Source organism: Ursus maritimus, unplaced genomic scaffold (assembly GCF_017311325.1).
Source record: "Ursus maritimus isolate PB19 unplaced genomic scaffold, ASM1731132v1 scaffold_9, whole genome shotgun sequence".
NCBI lineage: Eukaryota > Metazoa > Chordata > Mammalia > Carnivora > Ursidae > Ursus > Ursus maritimus.
In genome coordinates this window covers 20,076,666-20,100,059 of record NW_024427107.1, presented here as the reverse complement: position 1 = coordinate 20,100,059, position 23,394 = coordinate 20,076,666, and the positions used below count along the sequence as shown (strand labels likewise).

The 23,394-nt window shown below is 44.5% G+C and overlaps 1 protein-coding gene across 4 annotated transcripts in view; it reads right to left on the bottom strand.

Annotated features, from left to right (window-relative positions):
• SULF1 (sulfatase 1) overlaps nt 1–23,394 on the bottom strand; it is a 168,901-nt gene that overhangs the window by 15,163 nt on the left and 130,344 nt on the right. For 3 of the 4 annotated variants that reach the window (XM_040625851.1, XM_008710774.2, XM_008710777.2), the window contains exons 12-18: nt 22,611–22,740; nt 10,395–10,611; nt 7,744–7,990; nt 5,615–5,711; nt 5,046–5,140; nt 4,458–4,523; nt 3,409–3,581 (exon numbers count right to left, since the gene is read on the bottom strand). In XM_040625851.1, coding sequence (XP_040481785.1) covers nt 3,409–3,581; nt 4,458–4,523; nt 5,046–5,140; nt 5,615–5,711; nt 7,744–7,990; nt 10,395–10,611; nt 22,611–22,740 — 1,025 coding nt within the window. The remainder of the gene's footprint in view (nt 1–3,408; nt 3,582–4,457; nt 4,524–5,045; nt 5,141–5,614; nt 5,712–7,743; nt 7,991–10,394; nt 10,612–22,610; nt 22,741–23,394) is intronic. The other variant, XM_040625852.1, reaches the window with a different exon arrangement.

Here is a 23,394-nt window from a genome sequence, read left to right as displayed (position 1 = left end):
ACATTAGTTTGCCCCTCACCGTCAGGCCGTGGTGTCTGAAATAGGGCAAGTGACTGGAGAACGGGAAGAAAATGATCAGAACTTGTATTTCTGGTTATTTTTACCTTTTCTTAAAAAAAGGAAAAAAAAAATAGTTACCTAATAGAGTTGGACCTGGTGCCCTTGCTTGCTCTCTGTGTCATGGCCGCACGTCACAGATGGTGCGCAGAAAGAGGGCATTATTTGTGATTACGTAGACAAAGTTTTTTTTTTTTTTTAAAGATTTGTTTGTTTGAGAGAGAGAGTGGGTGGGTGCGCATGCATGCGGGGGAGGGGCAGAGGGAGAGAGAATCTCAAGCAGACTCCCAGCTGAGTGCAGACCCTGACGCGGGGCTCAATCTCACGACCCCGAGATCGTGACCTGAGCCGAAACCAAGACTAGGATGCTTAACTGCACCACCCAGGCACCCAAACAATGTTTTAACATCAAATGGGACATGACCGTGAACATGGTTTGTACCATGCAGAGGTTCATTGGTTAACGGGTGGAAAGTATATAAAACAGATGTCAAATTAAAACAAAACTACCCAGGCTTCTTGTATAGAAAGGCAGTTTCCAAATTTGCTGACCGTTCCTGCAATGATAATTGAATTTTAAAAATGTGCTGTCTAGCAAATATTTTTGAGACAATTGGGATAGGTACACTTAATGAGCATTCAATGTCCATTATGCAATTTGCATGTATTAACTCATTTAATCCTTAAGAGAACCTTAGGAGACAGGGATTATGTTATTCCATTTTACAGATGGGAAAAATGAGGCACAGAGAAGTTAAGTAATTTATCCAAGGTCACACAGCTGACAAGTGGCAGCATTAGGGGTTTGGCTTGAGGGTGTACTCTTTTTTTTTTTTTTTTAAGATTTTATTTACTTATTTGAGAGAGAAAATGAGTGAGAGAGAGAGAGAACATAAGCGGGGAAGAGCAGAGGGAGAGGGAGAGGGGGACGCAGACTTCCCGCCTGAACAGGGAACCTGACGTGGGACTCGATCCTACCTGAGCTGAACGTAGATTCTTAACCAACTGAGCCACCCAGGTGCCCCTAGAGGGTATGCTCTTAACCACTCCATGCTACTTAACCCCCTACCCAGTATTAAACACATTGTCCGCTTAAGCTGAAAAAGATGTTTTAAACAATGAATGAGACATGACTTTTTTTCAAAGATTATTTCAACAGACTGTTTAGAGCATAAAACAGTTCACAGCATAACTGAGCAGAAGGCACGGAGAATTCTAGAGACTGCCCCCATCTCCATAGATGCCCAACCTTCCCCACTACCAACGTCCCCCACGACAGTGGCACATCTGAGACAGCTGATGATCCTACATTGACACATCGTCACCCGACGTCCAGAGCCTACATTAGGGTTGACTCTTGGCACTGTGTGTTGTACGGGCTTTGACAAGCGTATAATGACATGCATCCACCAGTATGGCGTCATACAAAGTAGTTTCACTGCCCTAAAGATCCGCATTGCTCCATCTATTCATCCTTGCCCTGCAGAAATGATTTTTCAGACTGCTGTGTCTCCTGTGCCCCAGCCCAGAACTTGGGGAGAACGGATGCCCGCAACTGGAATGACCCTCAGAGAGCCTCACGCCCCAGTTTAGAGAATGAGATTAAAAGTTAAACGCTATGAGGGTGCCTGGGTGGCTCAGTTGGATAAGTGTCTGCCTTCAGCTCAGGTCATGATCCCGGGGTCCTGGGATTGAGCCCCACATCGGGCTCCCTGCTCAGCGGGAAGCCTGCTTCTCCCTCTCCTCCCTGCTTGTGCTCTATCGCTATCTCTGTCTGTCTGTCTCTCTCAAATAAATGAAATCTTAAAAAAAAAAAGTTAAATGCTATGCGTTTAAGAGTTCACTTGGTTTCCATGTGGCTGGGAATGAAGATGCAAACTTGGACACTGAAATTAAAAAGCATCCAAGTGGAAAGATAAAACAAAGATCCTCAGAGATAGGCCCGAAACCCTCAAGAATGGTCTGGGTTCCTGGAGTCTCCAAATCCCACTTTGAGAAACACTGACCCAGGTGGTCCCTTGGGATCTTTTCAATGAGAAGATCTGCAGTTTTAGCTACTCCCTGGGATGTAAGCCTTCAATCAGATGATGAGCCACAAAAATTTAGGGCACTATTTCTAGATGGCCTCGGTGAATACTGTGCATTGGCCATGAAAGCACATGTAGGTATGAATTTTAAAAGCGTACAATCACTGGGGTGCCTGGGTGGCTCAGTCAGTGAAGTGTCTAGCTCTTGATTTCAGCTCAGGTCATGATCTCAGGGTCATGAGATCAAGCCCCGCACTGGGCTCTGCAGTGTAGAGCCTGCTTAAGATTCTCTCTCTCCCTCTCTCCTCCTCCTCCCCATGGCGCACGTGCTCTCTCTCCAAAAAAAAACCAACAACGAAAACCCCCGCACAATTGTTACTATTCTGTACCCTCAGCAATTCCATGTAAAACTGTCTATTTTGTAAGGTCCCTATTCTTCCGTGAGCACGGTGCTAGAGACCAAAGGGACTGAGAATTAGAATACAGCCCCTGCATCGAAGGGGTTTTCACTTCCTTTCATTATACTTAGAGCATGACATGAAGTAAAGTAGAAACAAAATCTATTTGAGCCAAGATTGTTCTTCCATTTATTTAGCTATTTAGTTAGAGATATAACTAAATCCAGTCTTACTGGGTAGGAACTCTGCCAGGAGCTGGGCAGTATGTGAAATAACACCATCAGGAAAAACACCCAGGGCGACCTTGGCATTTTCAAATAAAATACGAAAACAAATTTCCAAAGAAAATGGTAACTTTTGACAAAACCATTCTAGTCGCCAGTAGAGAAAATAACATGATGCCCTCCTCTTGAATCACTCTCGATCCCTGGTTTCAGGCTGCTGGAGCCCTAGTCTCAGTAACTGTAGTGTGAGTTGCCGTCTCCCCGCACGGCAGTGGTTAGCAGCAACTCAGATGAGGTGACACGTTGTTCACTGAACTCACCGTGGTCATCATGTCACAATACACAGAAGTCAGGTCATTATGCTGTACACCTTAAACTTATATAGTTCTGTGTGTCAATTATAACTCAATAAAGCTGGGAAAATATTTTTTTATTAAAGATTTTATTTCTTTATCTATTTAGAGAGCGCAAGGCGGGGAGGGGCAGAGGGAGAGGGGGAGAGAGACTCTCAAGCCGACTCTGCGCTGAGTGAGGAGCTCAATGCGGGGCTCGATCTCACGACCCTGGGATCATGATCTGAGCTGAAACCAAGAGTCGACGCTTAACCCACTGTGCCACCCAGGCGCCACAAAACTGGGAAAAATATTTCTTAAACAAAAAAAAAAACCAAAGACACCTAAACCCAAACCACACAATACTTACGGTTCCAGAACGGGGCCGTCTGCCAGTGGTTGTTGTCGTGGGTGAAGCAGGTGAGGCCAGGGAGGCTGCATTCCTCGCCCTTCCTCTGGCGCTTCTTCTCCTTCCTCTCCTTCCTCCTCCTCCGGTTCTCCTTGAAGAGCTGCAGCTTGCTGTCTACTTCTTGAGCACTTTCCCTGTCCCAACAGAGGGACGCGGTCACGATCAGGGAGCACTTTCCCCGTGAAAAATACCACCGTTGTCACGAATCTCGCACAAGAAGGCAGACACACCATAAGAGATGAGTTTTATCTTTCACAGAGGGCCTTGAACTATATAATCAGCAGGAGTGAAGACAAACTCATGAAGTGACAACTCTCTTAGAATTTTACTGAGCCTGAAAGGATCTTCCTTATGTACATGGAAACACTGGTGGAAATGAATGTCAACGTGAATCCATGGATCCCGCCAGCCACAGCAGCATTTGGACAAATGGCTTAACTCCCTGGCGACTCGGTACTCATCAGCCATAAAGTAATGGTTAGCGGGATATTAGATGACTTGGAAAGAATTTCCTTTTGTTATGATTTTGTTTTTTTCCACAAAGGGCTCAACTTTTGTTGAGGCTCAATACTAAATCCGGTCCACATGCAAATTTTACTGTTATTTTAAAAATATGTACATTTCTCCCAACTTTCAGAACTCAGCACAGTTGCAGACTGTTCTATGGAACACACCAACCTTATCAAGACGGCCCCATTTCCCAATCACTGTCCACAGAAAGCAGTGCATAGAATAAAATCCAGTTACCATCCCACACATGAACAGAAAACACATAGAGAATTAGAGCAGAACTCCTCGTGGCTCCCCCTGAAAGGATTCCAAAAGCATGCCCGTTCTCTTGGCAAGGTATGGGCTTCGTTTTCAACTTCTTGAGCTCTGTGCCCGCCTGGGTGGATCTGCCTGCTTGGAAGCAGCACCACGTGGCACACAGGGCTCCCTTCTATGTCTCAGAAGTGCCCCGTGGACAGTCCTCCACTCCCAGCAAACGCGGAAAACAGAGACTCACTTACTTGAATGGGTGGAGGTGGCTCTTCACCTTCTCTTGCTTTTTTACACCTTTCTCTTTATTATAATAGCTATGGGCAAGAAGATTGAAAAGCTAGTCTCTGTAGTCTCACATTCAATCAGACTGTTCATTTTATTTTATTTTTAAAGATTTTATATATTTATTTGAGAGAGATCATGAGAGAGAGCAGAGCGGGAGGGAGGGGCAGAGGGAGAAGGAGACTCCCCACGGAGGAAGGAGCCTGATGTGGGGCTCAGTCCTGGAACCCCGGGATCATGACCTGAGCCGAAGGCAGACGCTTCACCGACTGAGCCACCCAGGCGCCCCGACAATTCATTTTATAAACAGAAAGCAGAATAGAATGAAACTGGTTACTTTAACTGTCTTAGCTTAATGGGGCTTTTTTACCTTCGGCTTAGGTTTATGACATATTTCATTTGACCTAAAGAGTTTAGGTCATTGCAGTATATGATAACAAATTTATTTACTAAGCTTTCTCTTGGTATAAGAGAGAAACAAGCCCAGCGCTTATCCCCGGAGCTTGTGGAAACACGAGTTTGGACACGAGAGCGCGAGGCAGCCTCACACTCACCTCTGTTTACTACAGGCACACTCCTCCGGCTTTCTCTTTTTTAGGTGTCCTCTCACTTCTCTTAAATTCTTAATTTTGTCTTGCAAGGCTTCAATCTGGAAGACACATATTTGAACAATGACATCTGAAGATCAGAATTTCCTATGCCGAGTGCCCCTCTTTTCACCTTATTTGCTGTGCTCCGTAATCCCAGCTATTCCGCTGAGATGGTCATTAACTTGGAAACAAACTGGGCACAGAGTGTGGCTACCGCGATGTTCCTGCTGGTGGACTGTCGATACACATTAACAGGTGCCTCACTTACGATGGGATCACTTCCTCCCGGAGATTTCAACAGGTCATCGAGCCAATGCCTGCTATTTTATCACACCCTATTTTGCTTTCAGGCAGGATGATCACTACATCCCCAGGGAAAGGTAAATACCTTGCTATGTACACTACGTTTCACGTAATTGTCATTGTAAGAAAAAAATGAAGTGGACACACAGCGAGCCCCACCAGTCACTGAGGGGCTGGCGAGCTGAGTTTGCATTCGGAATACACCTTCCAATCCCACAGCCATGGCTAACCTCTTTATCAATGTATGCTTTGTGGTCCTTCCAGGCTCTGGCCGATTGATACAGTTCTCTCTCACAGTGGATTGTATCATTCGGAAGAATAAAGCACCTGCAAAAACAAACAAACCCAAAACAGTAGAAATAGGTTTATATGCTTGCCTATTTTTTTAAACCCATTAGAAATAGCAAAGGGAACGTAATTATCTTCTAAACTCTTAATTTGAATGCAAGCAGTAGTTTGAAGCTGAGCCATAGACAAGCATACGTGGGAATGTCTCCTGGCCCCCCAGGTGGGGAAAGGATGGTGTCAGAGAGAGACCATCACTAAGATCCCCTTACACAACAACATTCAATATTCACGTCCCCAAGGATAGCTACCACCAGGAAACTCCAGTTTTGAAAGCCTCCTCAACTACTGTAGGAAAAATGGAGGTCTTCACAGTTATACTGGAAGCAAGTTGTCTGATTAAAGAAATGCAGAGTTAGAAGGGGGTTATTTAGGCGCGCCTGGGTGGCTCAGTCATTAACTGGCTGCCTTCGGTTCAGGGCGTGATGCCAGAGTCCTGGGATCGAGCCCCACATCAGGCTCCTCCGCTATGAGCCTGCTTCTTCCTCTCCCACTCCCCCTGCTTGTGTTCCCTCTCTCGCTGGCTGTCTCTCTCTCTGTCAAATAAATAAATAAAATCTTTTAAAAAAAAGGGGGGGTATTTATCCCATTCATTTTGTTACAAAGAGCCTGCCTCAAGCACCCCATTCAGTTTGAAGCAAAGAATCAGCCCTAGGGATAGAGAAAAGTTGGGATAAGGAGTCGATCGATACTGAAAGAGAAACAAATCCTGGTCTAAATCTCCTAGCGCAGAACTCTAACAACTACAGTTGACCTTGGAATGAGACAGGCTGGAACTGCACGGGTTCACTTACAGGCAGATTTTTTTTTTTTTTTTGGATAAACAGACCAATACTGTAAACATATTTTCTCTTCCTTATGATTTTCTTTTCTTTTTTTTTTTTTTAAGATTTTATTTATTTATTTGACAGAGATAGAGAGAGCCAGCGAGAGAGGGAACACAAGCAGGGGGAGTGGGAGAGGAAGAAGCAGGCTCCCAGCAGAGGAGCCTGATGTGGGGCTCGATCCCATCACGCCGGGATCACGCCCTGAGCCGAAGGCAGACGCCCAACCGCTGTGCCACCCAGGCACCCCTTCCTTATGATTTTCTTAATAACACTGTTTTCTCTAACTTACTTTGTTGTAAGAATACAGATATGTGTTAATCGACTGTTTATGTTATCGTTAAGGCTTCTGGTCAGCCATAGGCCACTATTAGTTAAGGTTCTGGGGAGTCAAAAGTTATTCATGGGTTTTCAACTGTGGGGGTGGGAAAGGGTCTGTGTGCCCCACCCCTGCCTTTTTCAAGGTGAACTGTACAGGCATGGGAAGACCAGTCCCAAAGATAAAAATCTGCCAGAGCTCAGGATACCACCTCCCCAAAGTGATAGAATGAGAGACATGAGAAGACCTTGCTAATAAATTCAGAAAGAAAATTTTTCTCTATCAAGACAGTAACTGGATTTTGGAAGGAAATGGAGAACAGTTTTGGGGTAATCGTCTCCTTCCCTGTCTCTGTGACTCCTGGGGAGTCACGTGCTCTCTGGGATCTGCCCAGGTTAGTTAGGTGTTTCTGCATCTTACGTCCATTCCCAACACACCCCACCTCTCTGGAAGCTTCTCCAGGACCCGCAGTCCTCCCTCCCTTGGGCTGTGTTTCATTTCTGCAGCTGTGAGTGTGCACCTCTCTGAGCCTCGACAGTGCCGGTGATGGTTTCCACCTGCTCCCGAGGCTCCCGCAAAGGTAACTGCAAGGGCAGAGCTCCGTGCCTGCTAAGTTAGGATGTGATGGAACCACTCTGGCTAAGCTCCCAGCTGATCAGCCTTCATGTGAAACTGAACCCAAAGCATGTGTCCACACGTACGACTGTTGGGACTCCCCCTTGTTTCCTTAAACCCCAGTGGTTTTGTGGGCCAGCCTCCGGACCCTGTACGGCCGAGAGATATCACTGTTTATAAAGCAGCAAAACAGTGATAATGGGGAGGGGGGGATGACTGGGAACTCAGCCCCCATGAACACCTAAAGCCTTCCTACTTGTGAGTCACTCGGACGGTGGTGGGCAGGCCCAGGGCATTGTCTCTGTCTGCCAGCATCGCGTCCCCGTCGCCGGCAGCCTGGGGACCTCCGGGCCCCCCGTGGCCTTCATCATGGCGCTTGGCAATATTTCTCGGTCGCAACACTTGCAATTCCTCTTCTTCCAGGTTTATGTCATAGATTTCGCCTTCAAATTCGACTGACAAGGAACGTGTTTGCCGGGTATGGACAAATCTGGGCTTGTACTCTGGAAATAAGGGAAGACACATGAATACGGATGTCTGGGTGTAGTTTAGGAGGGAGGAAAGGCACCGCCTGGCTCAGCATTCTGGGAAGGGCAAGCAGTTCATACTGGGTTGTTGAGGGGCCTCGGGGAGCTGCGCGCAGCCCGCTGGGATCCACGTCGGGAGGGCTGGGCTCTTGTCTGGGCCTGGGCGCTGCATAGCAGCACAGTGGACGGTGTGGTCCTCGGGACCCCAGCCCTTCCTCCCTCCAGTGAGGGGGTACGTCTGGGGGACCCCTAAGTTCCTTTGCACTCACGGCAGGCTGTGAACTTCCACATCGCGTTTTCAATGTGGACTGCTAAGGATAAAGCTATATTCCCAATCATGGTATTAATCATAATACTGACTATCATTGACTGGGCTTTTCCTATGTACTATTCAGCTCATCCTTATCTCTAATCCACAATCTTGGAAGACCTGTATTATTATAATAAATCTTTATATTAAAAAAACTTATTAGATTTTCAGAACAGGCTCATAAATTTGGTGTGGTGATTCTTAAGGATGGGAAAACTGAAGCTCTGAATGCTACCTACATTTCGCAATGTTATGGAGCCAACAGCTGTGGGACCTAGGACCCTAATCTACCAGATTCTAAAGGCTACAGTCTTTCCACAACATGGGCCGCTTTTTCAAAAGGGTAAGTGCTCTCGACACCTTCTATTTGTACAAAAAATAGAGAAAAATTAAATTTTGCAAATGCTTTCTATCAGCCAGCTGACTTTTAACACCTGGCAGATGGAGGGCAATGCCAGGGGGAGGCCAGCATGTTTTCTGGTCACCGTAGACCACGGTCAAGGCTCATAGTGTGTAGACAAGAGCTTTAATGTGCAAACCTCGGCCCCTCCTTATCAGATGCACTTTGGCTCTGAGGGGGCATACTCACGGGGCCTCCTTTCTCCAGCCTGCTGCTAAAATAGGAAGAAGGGGAGCACCCAGGCCGTGGGATCAGAATCATGCTCGCCATGGGATCCTGCTGTGATCCAGAGGAGGAAACGCCTCTGTAACAGTCAGCGGGCCACTGAGTCTGCTCAAGAGCAACTCCTGCCCTCAGATATGTGAGATATGACGTGCCTTGAAAGAGAGGCCCCAGACATCTCCAGTTTGTGTGCAACGTTGAACAAAATCCGTGTTTACGGTCACTGCTGTGGAGTGACATCTAACCTCCGGGGACAGAAGAGGCTGCCCCTTCCTCCAAGTCCAACACGCTAAGCAGCTTCCGTTAAGGGACAGTGTCAGGAATCTTTGTCCTTTTCTGGATTTCCATTCGATATCTTTGTGTGAGTGGCATTTTCTCTCAGGGAAGAAAAAAAAATCTCCCAATCATTCTCAGCCTTTGGGTTCTGGATTCCTTTGATTGTGTTGAAAGTTACGGACATCCAAAAATGTGCACATACACAGAATAGATTTTGGATAAAATGTTAGAAGGCTCATAATCTCTTAAAGTCCATCAGTGGAGTCCAAGATAAAAAAGCCAGTGCTAAGAGCTTTTACTGTTCTAGAGATTGATTTGATTTCCTAATTTACAACGTGGGGGGCACCTGGCTGACTCAGTCAGTCAAGCGTGCGACTCCTGATCCTGGGTTTGTGAGTTCAAACCCCACGTTGTGTGTACAGCCTACTTAAAAAAAAAAAAAATAACACAGAAAATGTATTTTACTCATTTCCAAACCAGTATAGAAAAGAATTGCCACAGAAATGAGTCACTTTTCCTATTCTGCCACTAGATGGCACCAGATTCTCATTCTTTTACGGAAAGTGCCACACCGGGTTTTCACATCTGTAAAATCATAGGAATTTTATAGTTAACCTGATAGAGTTTTTATAAAGAAAATGCTAGGCAGTGCTTTTCACACTGAATTTGGCTAGTTTCACCCTTCTAGTCAACCATAACTAAAAAAAAATACTGTCCTACAACAGATGCATCTTTAAAAAAAGTATTTATACTTTTCTTATTAGTTTAATACATAAGCAATGAAACCTCGAATTTTAATTTTCCTTTTTTTTTTTTTTAAAGCAGCTCAAGGCAGACAAATCAGGACATTAGCATTCACGTAAAATAAAACTGACCTAAACTATACCCTCTGCCTCTAACCACACCTGTTACCCCTTCATAGCTCTTTCACCTGTGTGTATAGTTTGGTGCTTTTACCGAATATATTTTCAGTCTATGCTTAAGTTCAAATGTCCACAAACCCCAAATTTCAACTTAGCTTTGCTCTTTTAAACAACTTAGCTTTGTTCTTTTCGTGCTAAGCCTATGCATAGATAAGATCTCAAATGTAGAAGGAGCAAGCATTTTGTCTCCCTGTTGTGCATTCGCAAAGCACTCTGCCGTCCATTGAGAGGGTCCCTGCGCAAGCTTACTCGGGGTCCCCTGGTTTCTCAGGAACTGCCTTTGACTCTTCCTCTGGCTTCTGCCTGTGCGGTAACCCGGCTCTCCGCAACTGCATTCTTTGTCCTTGTCGGTGAAGCCGCGAGAGTAGAGGTTGCGCGTGCTCTGCCGGACCGTGAGCAGGTCACCGGATCCTTTACACTTGTGAATTCGAAGCTTGCCAGATGTGTCCTCGATGCACTGCCACTTCTGCAAAAGCCAACGCGAAAGCGGGTTACCCATCCCGCTCCAGGTGTTTTTTATTAAGGACTGCTGCCTTAGGTTTTGGAAGCCCGGGACCCCGCCACCCCGCCGCACGTCAGGAGAGCCGAGGAAGCAAGGCAAGCTTTTATCTGACCCTGCCTAAGTCGACCCCCGGTTCCTTGAGCTCTTTCTTTCACTGCAGGCAATTGCAGATGACAACGAAATCATTGGAAATCAGAACCACCTCCATGACACTAGAGCCCAAAATTGATCTATAAATCTCCAGTACCCAGACTAAACAGAGTCTTTGAATGAAACATGTAAAAGCCCTTAATTCACCAAGCCACAGAGCACAGCGGTCAGGGCTGTTTTTGCCAGACCCCTGTTTCTCTGGAAAAACACACTTGGCTGCTTTGTTCTCTGCACCCTCCCAACCCCCCAGTTTCTGCCTCAACCCGGGGAAGAGTGGCACATGAGGAAGACAGACATGAGTTTAACCGGAGTCTACCACTGAGCAGGCCAGCTTTCGCAAGCCCCAGGCATTGGCCAACGTGTCAGGTTTTCTCTGTGCCTCTTCTTGGCCTTCTGTGGACCCTGCACACCCAACAGAACGAGCTGCTCGGGAGGGGACATCGTTCACCTTCCCAAGAGATGAGCACGGGGGGAGCTGGCCCCGGGGTTTTCTCCTTCGAGCCTTCTGCCAAGCCCCCTGCACACACTGCAGGCTCAATTCTAGAGCAATCGGACCCAGCATTGAGCTTCAGTGTCCCTCTCACTCCCTGCCCGTGCTTCTCGAATAGCAAACGGAATGAAATAAGAACACTTCACCTTGGGGGCATTTCATGGGATCCTCCGTATCTTACTGAAAGACCTAATAACCTTCCTCTTCCTTTTTCTCTTCCCCTCAATCGCTCCCTCAAATGGTAGTTTGGGAAGAACACTGATCTGGATTTGAAGTCTACCATGGTTGTTACAGCATGCTATCGTGTAGTGTTAGCAAATTTTTGTCTTTTGTTTTCCTTCCTTATATGACTATCACCTGTATACAATTACTGATACTTTTCTTAAAATGGACACATTTCTAAACAATGGCCAAAGCAACGGTACCTGTAAAATTATGTATTTGTTGTGCCAGTTACATATTTTCAGTAAGAAAAAATGATCGAATAAAAGATGGTTTTCCCTGCACCACATAAAATAATCTCAACACTCCCCACCCGTTGTACCTATACCCTACTTTGGGTTACATTTTAATCTCAAAGTGACCTCATGCAAGGTAAAGTTTAGTCAAGGGTCCCAGGTGTCTTGGTGAGCAGACAAACGACACTCGTGTACAAAACGGGGTGAAACTCTTCACAGTGGACCGAGGTGCAGAGTCTTGGCTTACTTTCTCTTACTGGAGCCATATGCCCTCCGTAAGTGTTGAATTATCAGAGCTGCCTTGCACCTCTGTCATAGAGTTCCCGCATCCCCGGTTCATGGGGCTTGTTCTGTGATCCTGCGTTAGCCCCCACACGCTCTTGGTGCTATTGCATTGGTTAGGTTACAACGTTCTTTTGTGGCTTGACCAGCATATCTTGGATGTCCATCACCTCCATCCAGAGAAGCAGGCTCTAGAGACAAGGCAACTAACTCTATTCACAAAGCCATGAAAAGGCAACACAGACAAGAATAGTTGAGGACTCACTAAGTTAGAGATGATTTAACTAAAAAAAAAAAAAAAAAGTAAAGTCCACTTGATTAGGCCCTGGTGAGTTATGTGAGCTCAGTGGTTCCCACACACGGCTGGGCACTGGGAGTTTCTGAAGCTCTCCTGGTGATTTTAATGTGCAGTTGGTGTTAAGAACAACTGCTTTCGATTTGCAACTGGTTGCTGGACCTTGTTGCAGCTGGAACCCATGGCAGGGGCAAAAGAGATATGTTTAGGTCTAGGTAGTTCAGATGGATAAGTGTTTGAGAGGGATGTGTGCCTATTGGGGCGCGGGTATGCAAAGGAAGCTGTGTCTAGAAATGTCCTGATGTAATCAGGTCAGAAGATGACTCCAGCTGAACAGAGGAACATTACCAGCTGGACTCTACAGGCAGGACTATGTGCTCTCTGTAAGAGTAACCAATTTTCCTTACTTTCTCTCCACAGTTAGCTGACAAGTGAGAGAACTTAGGCTTTGTAAAGGTTGACCAGACAGCTGTGTGTGGCCTGCTCCATGGTTCTGCCATTCAACGTGGAGCCCAGTGGTTTTCGAGCCTGGGTTTGTAGCACTTCCAGACATGTCCCATTAGCTTGAGGAGATGCCATGAAATTCACAAAAAGAGTTCTCAGAAACTGATATACAACTCCGTTGAGAAATAACTATATGTTATATGGAATTTCTGCTGACGAGAAGTGTCAGCAAAATAATCCATAACCTTTTATAGGTCCAAAAAGTTTGGGAATTCGTGCTTGAGTGTCATTCTAGATCTGTATTTGTCCTAAATCCAAATGCTTTAAGACCTGTCCATCTGTCTGGGTAATCTCTAACTCACACCTTCAAAAACTAAGAGTTCACTACTTAACGTCTATGGTAGCAAAAGAAGTAGCCAGTGGATCCACAGTTCACAGCCTACTAGCATAAGAAGTACTCTATTTTCTACGAGAGAAAAAATATGGTTAATGTTACTCTTGAAAAATAATGGCCTTGTGTCTTTTTTGGCTCAAATTTATTTCAATTCTAGTACAAACATTAATTTTTTAAAACACATAACTACAGTGAAAACCTTCCTTAGTTTTATAACCACAATGCATTAAAAAAAATTCTTTTTGCGGGGGGGGGGGGCTGGAATTGCTGAGGGTACAGGTAGATTCTTCTAGAACAGAAAGCGTAGGCAGAATTTTTAGCGATTTGGTCTATTTGGAATCCAACCTGCATTTTCCCATTAGCCAAGTTTGTTGCTAATGTCCTATGGGGCAGAGATGAAGGGAAGTGGTGTTTCTTTCCTGAAGAGATGAATTCAACCAAACCTGAGATCTGGCACCATCCCGGGCACTGATGAGGTATCTCACAAGTCAGATATGCATATAGATATGAATGCATTCGTGCGCACACATGTGTACCCACATATACTAGATGCACACATACGCTATGCACATGCTCATATAAAACAAGAGCCACCGAGAAAAATGCCAGTGATCTTCTATCCCGTGGACCCTTTGAACAAGCCACAGACCCTATTAGATAGAGTAATTAGCTAGCGGCTTTGAAAATCTTCTTAGGGCAAGCATACTAGGAGTTTTAATGAAACGTAACTACCACACATTGGCCGCAGTCATTTTGGGGTTCGATATCATGACAATTTTTATGGCTGAGCAATAAAACCTCGAGGTCACTGCAACTACAATGGTCACCTTACTTAGAGAGTTGATCAAGGGAGGTGAAGGAAGAGAGCTTTCGGGAAACTGCTCTGAAACTCATGCTACCAGGCACTTACATGCTCAGAAGAAAGGGAGGACATGACTTGGCATTGCAGAAGGAGCTGCGGCAATGAGATAGGAGCCCGGACTCGGGAGGCATCTGCTCATGGGCCACGGGGTCAGCCTCCGAACTGCGCTTTGGGACACACACGCCCGCGCCGAGACGCAGATAGCCCACCGGCTCCCTCTTATCTACTCTCTTGAAGTTTATCAGTACATCGGTTAACTGCTGGATCGCCTGTCTCCATCTTCCCTGACCACTTGCCCCTAATGTAAATTCCTTTGCCACTTCGTGGGACATCATCCCAGTTTTCCTCCTGCTTCTCTGACTCCATCTGTACCAATCACTTCACATACGTTCATTCCACAACGATTTCTGCACACATTCGGCGAGAGAGGGGCTCGGTAAAACTATTTAACTAATGTTGTAGGTTATTATGATTTCGTTTTAGCCTTTCCAACCACACTGGAATTTGGAACTGAAGGCAAGGACCACGTCTCATACTCCTGAATTTTTCCCTGAGGTTAGCTTAGCATCAAATCACTCTCTTTATTAATTACGTCTTAAAGGTTTTGCTTGATTATATATACTTATATGCAAATAACACGTGATGAGGAAGAGAAGGCCGGCTCTTTTGACACAAGGATTCGTGTGTGCAGCTCGTTTGGCGGAATCGAACCTAATGAGAAATAGGACGAATGCAAACAATTCCCTTCAACACCATCTTTATCACTATCATTATCACCATCTGTGGAAGTCTTCCTTGAGGCCAGGTACTGGTTTAGAGCCCTTTATGTAAGTTAGTCCACATAATCATCACTACAACCCACCGTGCTACCATAATCCATTTATCAGAGTAGGACTCCTAGTGGTGAATATCACCTGTATTCCTCCCGAGACTTGAGAACGGCATTTTATATCCCTATTGATGTGGCTCAGTGGCAAAAGTCTGGACTTTCAAGCTAGAAAAGTCTGGATTTGAATATCAGCTTTCTCACATCACTATGTGTCCTTGAGAAAGTCCGCTCTACAGTAGGAGCTTCGTCAGTACTAGAACTCATTCATGAGCAGGGAGAACTCAGTACATGGTAGGCACTCAACAAAGGCGGTTCTTCTCCTTCTCCTTCTCCTTCTCCTTCTCCTTCTCCTTCTCCTTCTCCTTCTGCTTCTCCTTCTCCTTCTCCTTCTGCTTCTCCTTCTCCTTCTGCTTCTGCTTCTCCTTCTCCTTCTCCTTCTGCTTCTCCTTCTCCTTCTGCTTCTCCTTCTCCTTCTCCTTCTCCTTCTGCTTCTCCTTCTCCTTCTGCTTCTGCTTCTCCTTCTCCTTCTCCTTCTGCTTCTCCTTCTCCTTCTGCTTCTGCTTCTCCTTCTCGTTCTCCTTCTGCTTCTCCTTCTCCTTCTGCTTCTGCTTCTCCTTCTCGTTCTCCTTCTGCTTCTCCTTCTCCTTCTGCTTCTGCTTCTCCTTCTCGTTCTCCTTCTGCTTCTCCTTCTCCTTCTGCTTCTGCTTCTCCTTCTCGTTCTCCTTCTGCTTCTCCTTCTCCTTCTGCTTCTGCTTCTCCTTCTCCTTCTCCTTCTGCTTCTCCTTCTCCTTCTGCTTCTCCTTCTCCTTCTCCTTCTCCTTCTGCTTCTCCTTCTCCTTCTGCTTCTGCTTCTCCTTCTGCTTCTCCTTCTCCTTCTCCTTCTGCTTCTCCTTCTCCTTCTTCTTGTTATTATTATTATTCCACAACCCCCTCCAAAACTGAAGTTAAGTTTATTACTTAATTTGGTCTTATGCAAACTTAGCGAGAGGTAGCCATTTTTAATGGAAGTAAGTGTTGGGTTAGGATGTGAAGACCTCCATTTTCATTTTGTTTTGCTGCTAACTCTATGGCCTCGAGCAAATTACAGAATCTCTTTGTTCTTCCAGATGCCGCATATGGTAAAAGAATACTTGCTCCTCCTGGCCTCAAGGATATGTCATGTGAATAAACAGTTGAATGTTTTTGGAGTTCTGAAAAAAAGATACACTATATAAATCCAGACCAATACTATTATAATTGACCTTTAACAATGGTTATCCAATCCTTGGGCAAGTTCATGTTTCATGCTTGCAAATTGTATATAATACAGTAATTATTATTTAGTGGGGAGACTGTGGCTTTGAATCGCACAGATCTTGGTTTGAACTCAGACTTGTCACACCTCCAGCTATGTGACTTCGGTCAAGTGACTTTCTCATCTGAGCTTTAGTCTCCTTATATTTAAAATGAGCATAAGATCTCTTCTATAGAGTAATTTTCAGGTATAAAATGTTCCGTGAAAAAGGCCTACCATAATATTAGATGAAGATAGAACTCTGATTATGTCCTTTTCCCGAAGTAACTACTAGATAATCGTGATCGTTTCTACATTTTCAATTGCATATATTTCTCAGATTAAGAATGTTCTATATTCTTATTTATGCCTACTTATGCCCATATTCAAGAGCAAGAAACAAAAAATGTGGCTACAACTTTTTCAAAGGTACACTGCAATGAAAGCTTAATTTTACACATAAACACACACACACACACAAACACACACAAACACACACGGATTAGTTCTCCATTATTATATGTCTTATTATGTGGATTTGGCCATGATGCAGGTCAAATCATGTTCTCTGAAATGTAACAACCATATAGTAATTTTCGGATAAACTGATTATCCTTCAGGCCAGTACCAACATCATGAAACACAGTTACCGGGCGGTGGACGTGTGTTTAGAATCTTCATCTCGACATTGGGGATATAAAAATACCATATAAACATCCTCATTCCTATTGCTACTTAGCTGAAGCCACTGTCAGATTTTCTCACCAATGTAAGTAGAGTTACTTGGGCTGAGGAAATTTATCTCCTGTCTTCTTTGAGATGGGGTGAGATGGGAGAGGGGAGGGAAAGTGGAAAGGAAAGAGAAGTAGAAGAGAGTGTTTCCTCCTTTAGATTTTCATCTGGATAATCCTTTGCAAAAGTCAATAATGAAATGTTAAAAGAAGTATTGTTCTTGCAGTTTGGGGGAACCAAAATTGGTAAACCGACCTCGGCCAACAAGAGATAACTAGTATTCGTTGAGTGCTTATTATGGGCCAGGTACTGGTTCAGATGTTTAATATACTTACCTCTTATAATCTTTGCTGCAACCCTGTGAGGCAGGTGCTATTATTAGGCCCATTTTCAAGACGAAGAAACCGAGGCAGAGTTCGATTAAATAACTTGCCCATGGTCACATAGCAAACAAGCAGTGGCCCCAGGGTGCAATCCCAATTGACTAGGACCCCAATAAAAAAGAGTGGTTTGGGGTAGAATGTGAGGCTTCCAGTGAGCCCCGGTGGAGGGAATAGCACTTGGGAAGGCAGAGGCAACAGCTTACATGCAGACGAGAATGCTACGTTGACGAGCAGGGAGGAGGGGATCCCGCCCAGGGCGGGCTGTGTTCTGGATGAGTGGGAAACAAGAGCATAAATTAAATCGGGTGTGGCCACATTAGGTAGTTTATAAGTAAAATGTCCTTGTGTTTGTCTTTTTCTGACTTGTTTGGGACATCATTAAATATGGTTTGACATTTAAGCCCGTGGTTTGTACTTTGAAAAACGCACAGAAGCCAAAACATCGAGCTGCACCAACTATTCAGAAATGTCCTTCACTGCAGGTTGCAGAGGGGAGGAGGCAGGGTTTTGGGGCTGGGCTGTCCATGCTGAGCTCCATGCAGACAAGTCTTCAGCCAGAGGGCGGCGCTGGGGCTCGGTCCTTCTGGCCTGTCCCTCTGGAATAGGGAGCCCTGCGGGGAAGTGTCTACAAGCCACGCTGAAATTTTAACCAGGGCTCAGTGAGTTTCTGGAAACAGGCTGTCAGTTCCTGGCAAACTTGCCAGATCCTACTGGTAAATGCCTTTTTTTCCTGCTCTGCAGCTGGTCACAAAAGGTCGAGGCATCTATGGTCAGAGGGATAATTTAGGGATGAGAACATAAATCCTGGAGCTAAACCAGTACATTCAACAAGCTACATTCTAGTTTCCCAAGCAGTATCCGCTTGCTCGGTCTGGGGTTCTTTCATGATGTTCAACAAATCTTTGACTTCAGAGCGATGCAATAGTAGAAAGGCAAACAAAACTGCAAAGTTGCTGAAATTTAACAACTCACAAAAGACATGAAATTTGCTTTATCAAAGAAAAAAAAAGCTGTTTTTTCAAATGACAGAGAATACATGAAATATACTCCAAAACTGAACGCCTAGGGAATTTCTCTTTAATGTAACTCCTTTTTAAGGAGTCAATCCCTATACCTAGAAGACGCAAAATAGAGTAACGCTTTCCTGGCATGAACGATTCTCAGTCCTGCCTGCTCAAAGGAATCACCCAGGAGCTGGACAAAAATCACTGACGTCTGGGTCTCATCCCCAGAGGTGCTGTTTGCCTTTGTCTGGAGTGAAGCTTGAACATCAGCCTGTGTGATTCTGATGTGCAGTCTTGCTTGGGAACCAATTCCCTACATGCTGTGAGTGAGTCCTAAGCTAGTGGCTTCAGCCAGGCAAATGCCATTTATAATTTCAAAGAGAAAATCTACCGTGCTACCTTTTTGTAGAGGCAGCATGCTCTGGGGAAGAAAGGATTGAGCACAGAGTGAAGAGTTGCGGGTTCTGACTTTGGTTTGTGGCTTAAGTTTTCTGGATCTAAATTTCCTAATTAGGAAAAGGATACCATTCAACTGGAAGCTTTCTAAGACTCCTTCCAATTTCGCCATTCTCTGACTCTAGACCTGTGGTTCTTAACCTTGTTAACAAATACAGATGCCCCGGTCTCACCTTTAGATCTGTTAATCTGATTGGTTTGGGGGGAGGCTATATATCGGTATTGTCTTTCTTTTCTTTTCTTCCGTGTTTTTTTGTTTTTTAGAGAGAGAGAGGGCGAGAGAGGAGAAGGGCACAGGGAGAGGGAGAGACTCTTAAGCAGGCTCCACGCCCAGGGCAGAGCCCAATGCAGGGCTCAGTCTCACAACCCTGAGATCATGACCTGAGCCGAAACTAGGAGTTGGACGCTTAACTGACTGAGCCACCCAGGGGCCCCGACGTCAATATTTTCCAAAGCTGCCCAGGTGATTCTAGGGCACAGCCAGAATTGAGCATCGCTGATGTGTGTTCTTTGTTGAGCCAAAGTCTTTTCAGATAGAAGCTGAGATTTGCTTGTGTGTGTGTGTGTGTGTGTGTGTGTGTGTGTGTGTGTGGTGTGTCCTACATAAATCTCTGTAATGTGCTTGGGGGTGTAATGCCAGCTGAGAGAGTGGTGGGAATTCATACTCAGTCTCATATTAATTCAGGAACACAGAAGTAATGCAAACACATATGTCCACGCTGTCTTAATTAGTCCCTGCTGGTTGCTCTGTTCACCAAGTGAAGAAGTATTGCCAAATGTCTGGGATTCCAGCCCATTATAATTCCCTGTTGGCTTCATAGGACTGAAAAAGCAGGTACGATGGCCCAGAACAGAAATAGCACCCAACATTCACACATTGCCTTGCAATGCATCCAGCACTTTACATATATGATAGCACCGAAGCCTCATGAGACGGAGATTAATTTTCTTAACTTTAGCGTAGAAAACCTGAGAATCTTAAGAATCCAGTCCCCAAACACAGAACTGAAAAGTAGCAGATGCCAATATTCTAACCCAAACTTTGTGATGTCATTTTTCTCTTTCTTTCATTTACCTACTTCATGCATCCACACTGACCCTGACGAACAATCCTTAGGTGACCAGGCACAGGGGTTTGGTTGGATGGGGGAAATACATGATCTCTTTGGGGGTTAAAGGTGAAGAGAATGGGGCTGATAGTGTGGGTTTTTCCTCTGTATCGCTTACAGAGTCAAACCAAAGAGAAGGTTGTGTTGTCTTTGAATGCAGGCAGTTAACCTTGGTCAGAGGAGGAGACACAGGGCACAGGCCAGGTGTGAAACCAGTGTCAAGAGAAGAGATTGCTAGCAAATTAATTCTAGCCTTAACTGATGTCTTGATCCAGAACAAAACAATCTCATTATTCTGGGCTTTCTTCTTCCTTTTTTAAAGTCACTGATACTGTAACTAAAAGGATACCCTTCAAAGTAGCCGGAGAGAAAAAGCAAAAGGCCAAACCATATAGATTCGGTTCAACACAGCAGAGCTGTCAGGTTTGACCCAGAGATTCTATGACCGACCTGAAGAGGCTTAAAATTTTCTGGAAGTTCTCGGATTTTTTAAGCTACGATTTGATCTTCACCTATAGAAAGAAATCGCCATCTGGGGTATAATGTAATTCTCTGTTCTAATAATGCAGGCACTTCTAAAAGAAACTGTTGCTAACATTTTCATATATCCATGTGAAATAATCGAAATTCAGACTGATTCACATCAAAATAAAGCAGCACAGGAGAATCCCAGGGAACCCGATATTAAGGCATTTCGCGGGGGCAAAACAAGCTTAGAAAAATATGAAAAAGCGAAGTGAAGTTCTTAACATAGTTAGCATTCAGCACAAGAGTGAAGAGCTTGTGCCCAAGTTCCATAATCTAGTTTATACTACATTTGCCCTTTAGGACCTGTATTAAAATTTCAGGGCAGGCCCTATGGAGAGGTTTACAAAATTGTATACTGAAAGGTAGGCAGTGTACCTTATTCTCAAATGGCTGTAAGGCTTGCCACTTAGAAGGCTAAAATAGTAACAAAATCACCAATTTGCATGAGACACATTTAACACCAAACATTTCCAACTCCCAAAGAAAAGTAAATTAGTCTATTGAGGCTGGCTCATAAAAATCATTTCAAAACTACTAAACAATTCTGAGGTTTTAGTCATAATAATACTTAGAGCTTCCTTAAGAAGGATTTGAAGACATCGTATTAAAATATAACGAATAAGTCTCAGCTTCTCCACTAAACACTTGAAAATTAAGACCTACTAGTATATCATGAAGTCCTGGTTATATCCCTTCCTTCACCCACCTCCCTCCCCACCTTTTCCTATTTCAAAGGAATCCCTGAGCACAAAAAGGCATGAGGAAATGCAGAGTGTATGAGGATCGAGCTGTTTATCGTGAACGTCTGTTCAGTAAGAGAGATACCGTATCACGAGTGTAAATGTGAGGCGCCCCACGTTTCTGAGCCATTTTAATGACGACCGCACTATCCGTTTCTTGCGCCTGATATCCTGAACTGGCGTGGGCTCATTGTGTAGCTATCTACAAGTCAGATAAATTAAAAAGAAAAAAAGACTCACAAAAGATGTGAACTTTTCTTTGCCTCGTTCATGTAACTTACCTTGGAAGGCAGCAAGTGGCCTGAGTTTTGAACCCTACGACTCACCTGGATCCCAGCTGCCCATTTATAAATGGGGACAACAATGCCTACCTCATTGGATGGACGTGAGGATTAAACTGAGCTAATACGTATCAAACTCCGTGTACAGGGTTTTATATAAGACAAATGCATAATAACTATTATTTTTCACTTTCCTTCAATTTCGTTCCAATGGCTTAGGCAGTTTCTCTCTCATGATGACACTATACTTCTTTTAGCTAGCACAGATGTCAATCAAGAGTGTTCAAAATAGTTAGTGTTCATATGTTCTCACTCTCCTTAGAAACAGGCCTGTGTTAATTCATCACGTGGTATTTCTTTAGTTCTTACTGATAGTTAGTTGGTGTTCCGAGTTGCCCTGAATTCTACAGTGACATCTCTCTTTTTTTAAAGATTTATTAATTTACTTTGGGGGGGGGCCACGGGGAAGGGCAGAGAGAGAGAGAGAAACTCAAGCAGACTCCCCATTGAGTGCAGAGCCTGACTTAGGGCTCGATCCCACAACCTCAAGATCATGACCTTCGCGGAAATCAAGAGTCGGAAGCTCAACCGACTGAGACACCCAGGTACCCCATCTGTAGTAATATCTCTATTAGAAAAAAGAATTCATTCTAATGAAATAGTTCATGTCAGAAATTTTGTGAGCAGAAGTAGAAACAATAAACACAATATGGCTTCCCTTTTCATTTCCCCATCTTGGTCACGGAGTCTATCCTCCTCTGTGGGCTAGGTGACATCTGACTTTGGTACGGGATGGGAAGACTCCATCACGTCTCTTGGGTGGTTCACTGCCCAGAGGCTCAGCATCTACCCCTGACCTTGACTAAGTAGATTCTTGACCCCTCTTGATAACCAGTTAACAGGAATCCAAGGGGTGGTGGCTACTCCTCAGATGGAACCAAGTTTCTGATCTTTCTAACCTGGTTATCCATTTACATGTCCGATATATTGAACTGGTATTGGCTAGTTGGGTGGATATCTAGTACTCTCTGAGGACACCACCTTTTTTTCACTGAAGGGAGCCCAAGCGGTGATGAGGATGCCCAGCTTAGACCAGTTGGATAATTCTCAGAGGAGAGCTGTCAGCAAGTGCTCCATGACCACTACGAAAAGCTTATTTATACATAAATGTACATTATTTTATATGTTGAAATTTTAAAAATTAGAAGTGAAGACGCGTGTGACATGTGGTGAACACAAGCCATGTCACTCACCTGCCCAGGCTGTTCACAGGCTGTCTGGTACCTGGCCTGCTGGCACAATTCTTTGACTCGCTCGTATTTGGGCAAATGATTTGACTGTTGGATATTCTTGCTGGATTCTTCTTTCTTACGTAAAAACTTCCTTTGACAGAAAAGAAGAAGTTTCTGATGTGAGAAATGATCAGAATTACCAACCAGAAGAATCCACATTCTTCAAATGGCATGAAATAGATGGTAAGATCTCGTCCACAGGAGCTCAACATTTGCTGAGTCCTTTGTGAAAATTATAAGCTAGGCACTACGAAGAATCATGATCTCCCTAATGCATTAATTTCAAAACTTTGGGCATAAATGTTTAGCTTTACACTCATATAAATGCTTTTCTCTCAATGTATGTATGGAAAAAAACAGGACAATGAGGATTATGAATCAAAAGATAAAACCCAGAAGGGACTCTGGAAATGACAGTCTCATATATTTGTGTCTTTATAACTAGGAAAGGCACTTAGGGAAAGGAAGGAGAAAGGAGAGGGTCAGGAAGGACTCGGGAAAGAAGGCTGAGGAAGTCAATGGACTGGTCCGAATAGGAGCCGAGGTGGAAAAATGCAACAGTAGTGCTTTCATCCCATCGTACGAAAACTTATGTTTTACAATTCTGATGCAACAGTCATTTCTGTGCTGGCCAGTGGAGAATGAGGAGCAAACCATTCAATCTTGTGATTAGGCTACGAAATCTGCATGCTTAGTAAACCGGAATAAGGGGGAAAAATACCCAGCAGGGAGAGCTGCCCACTAG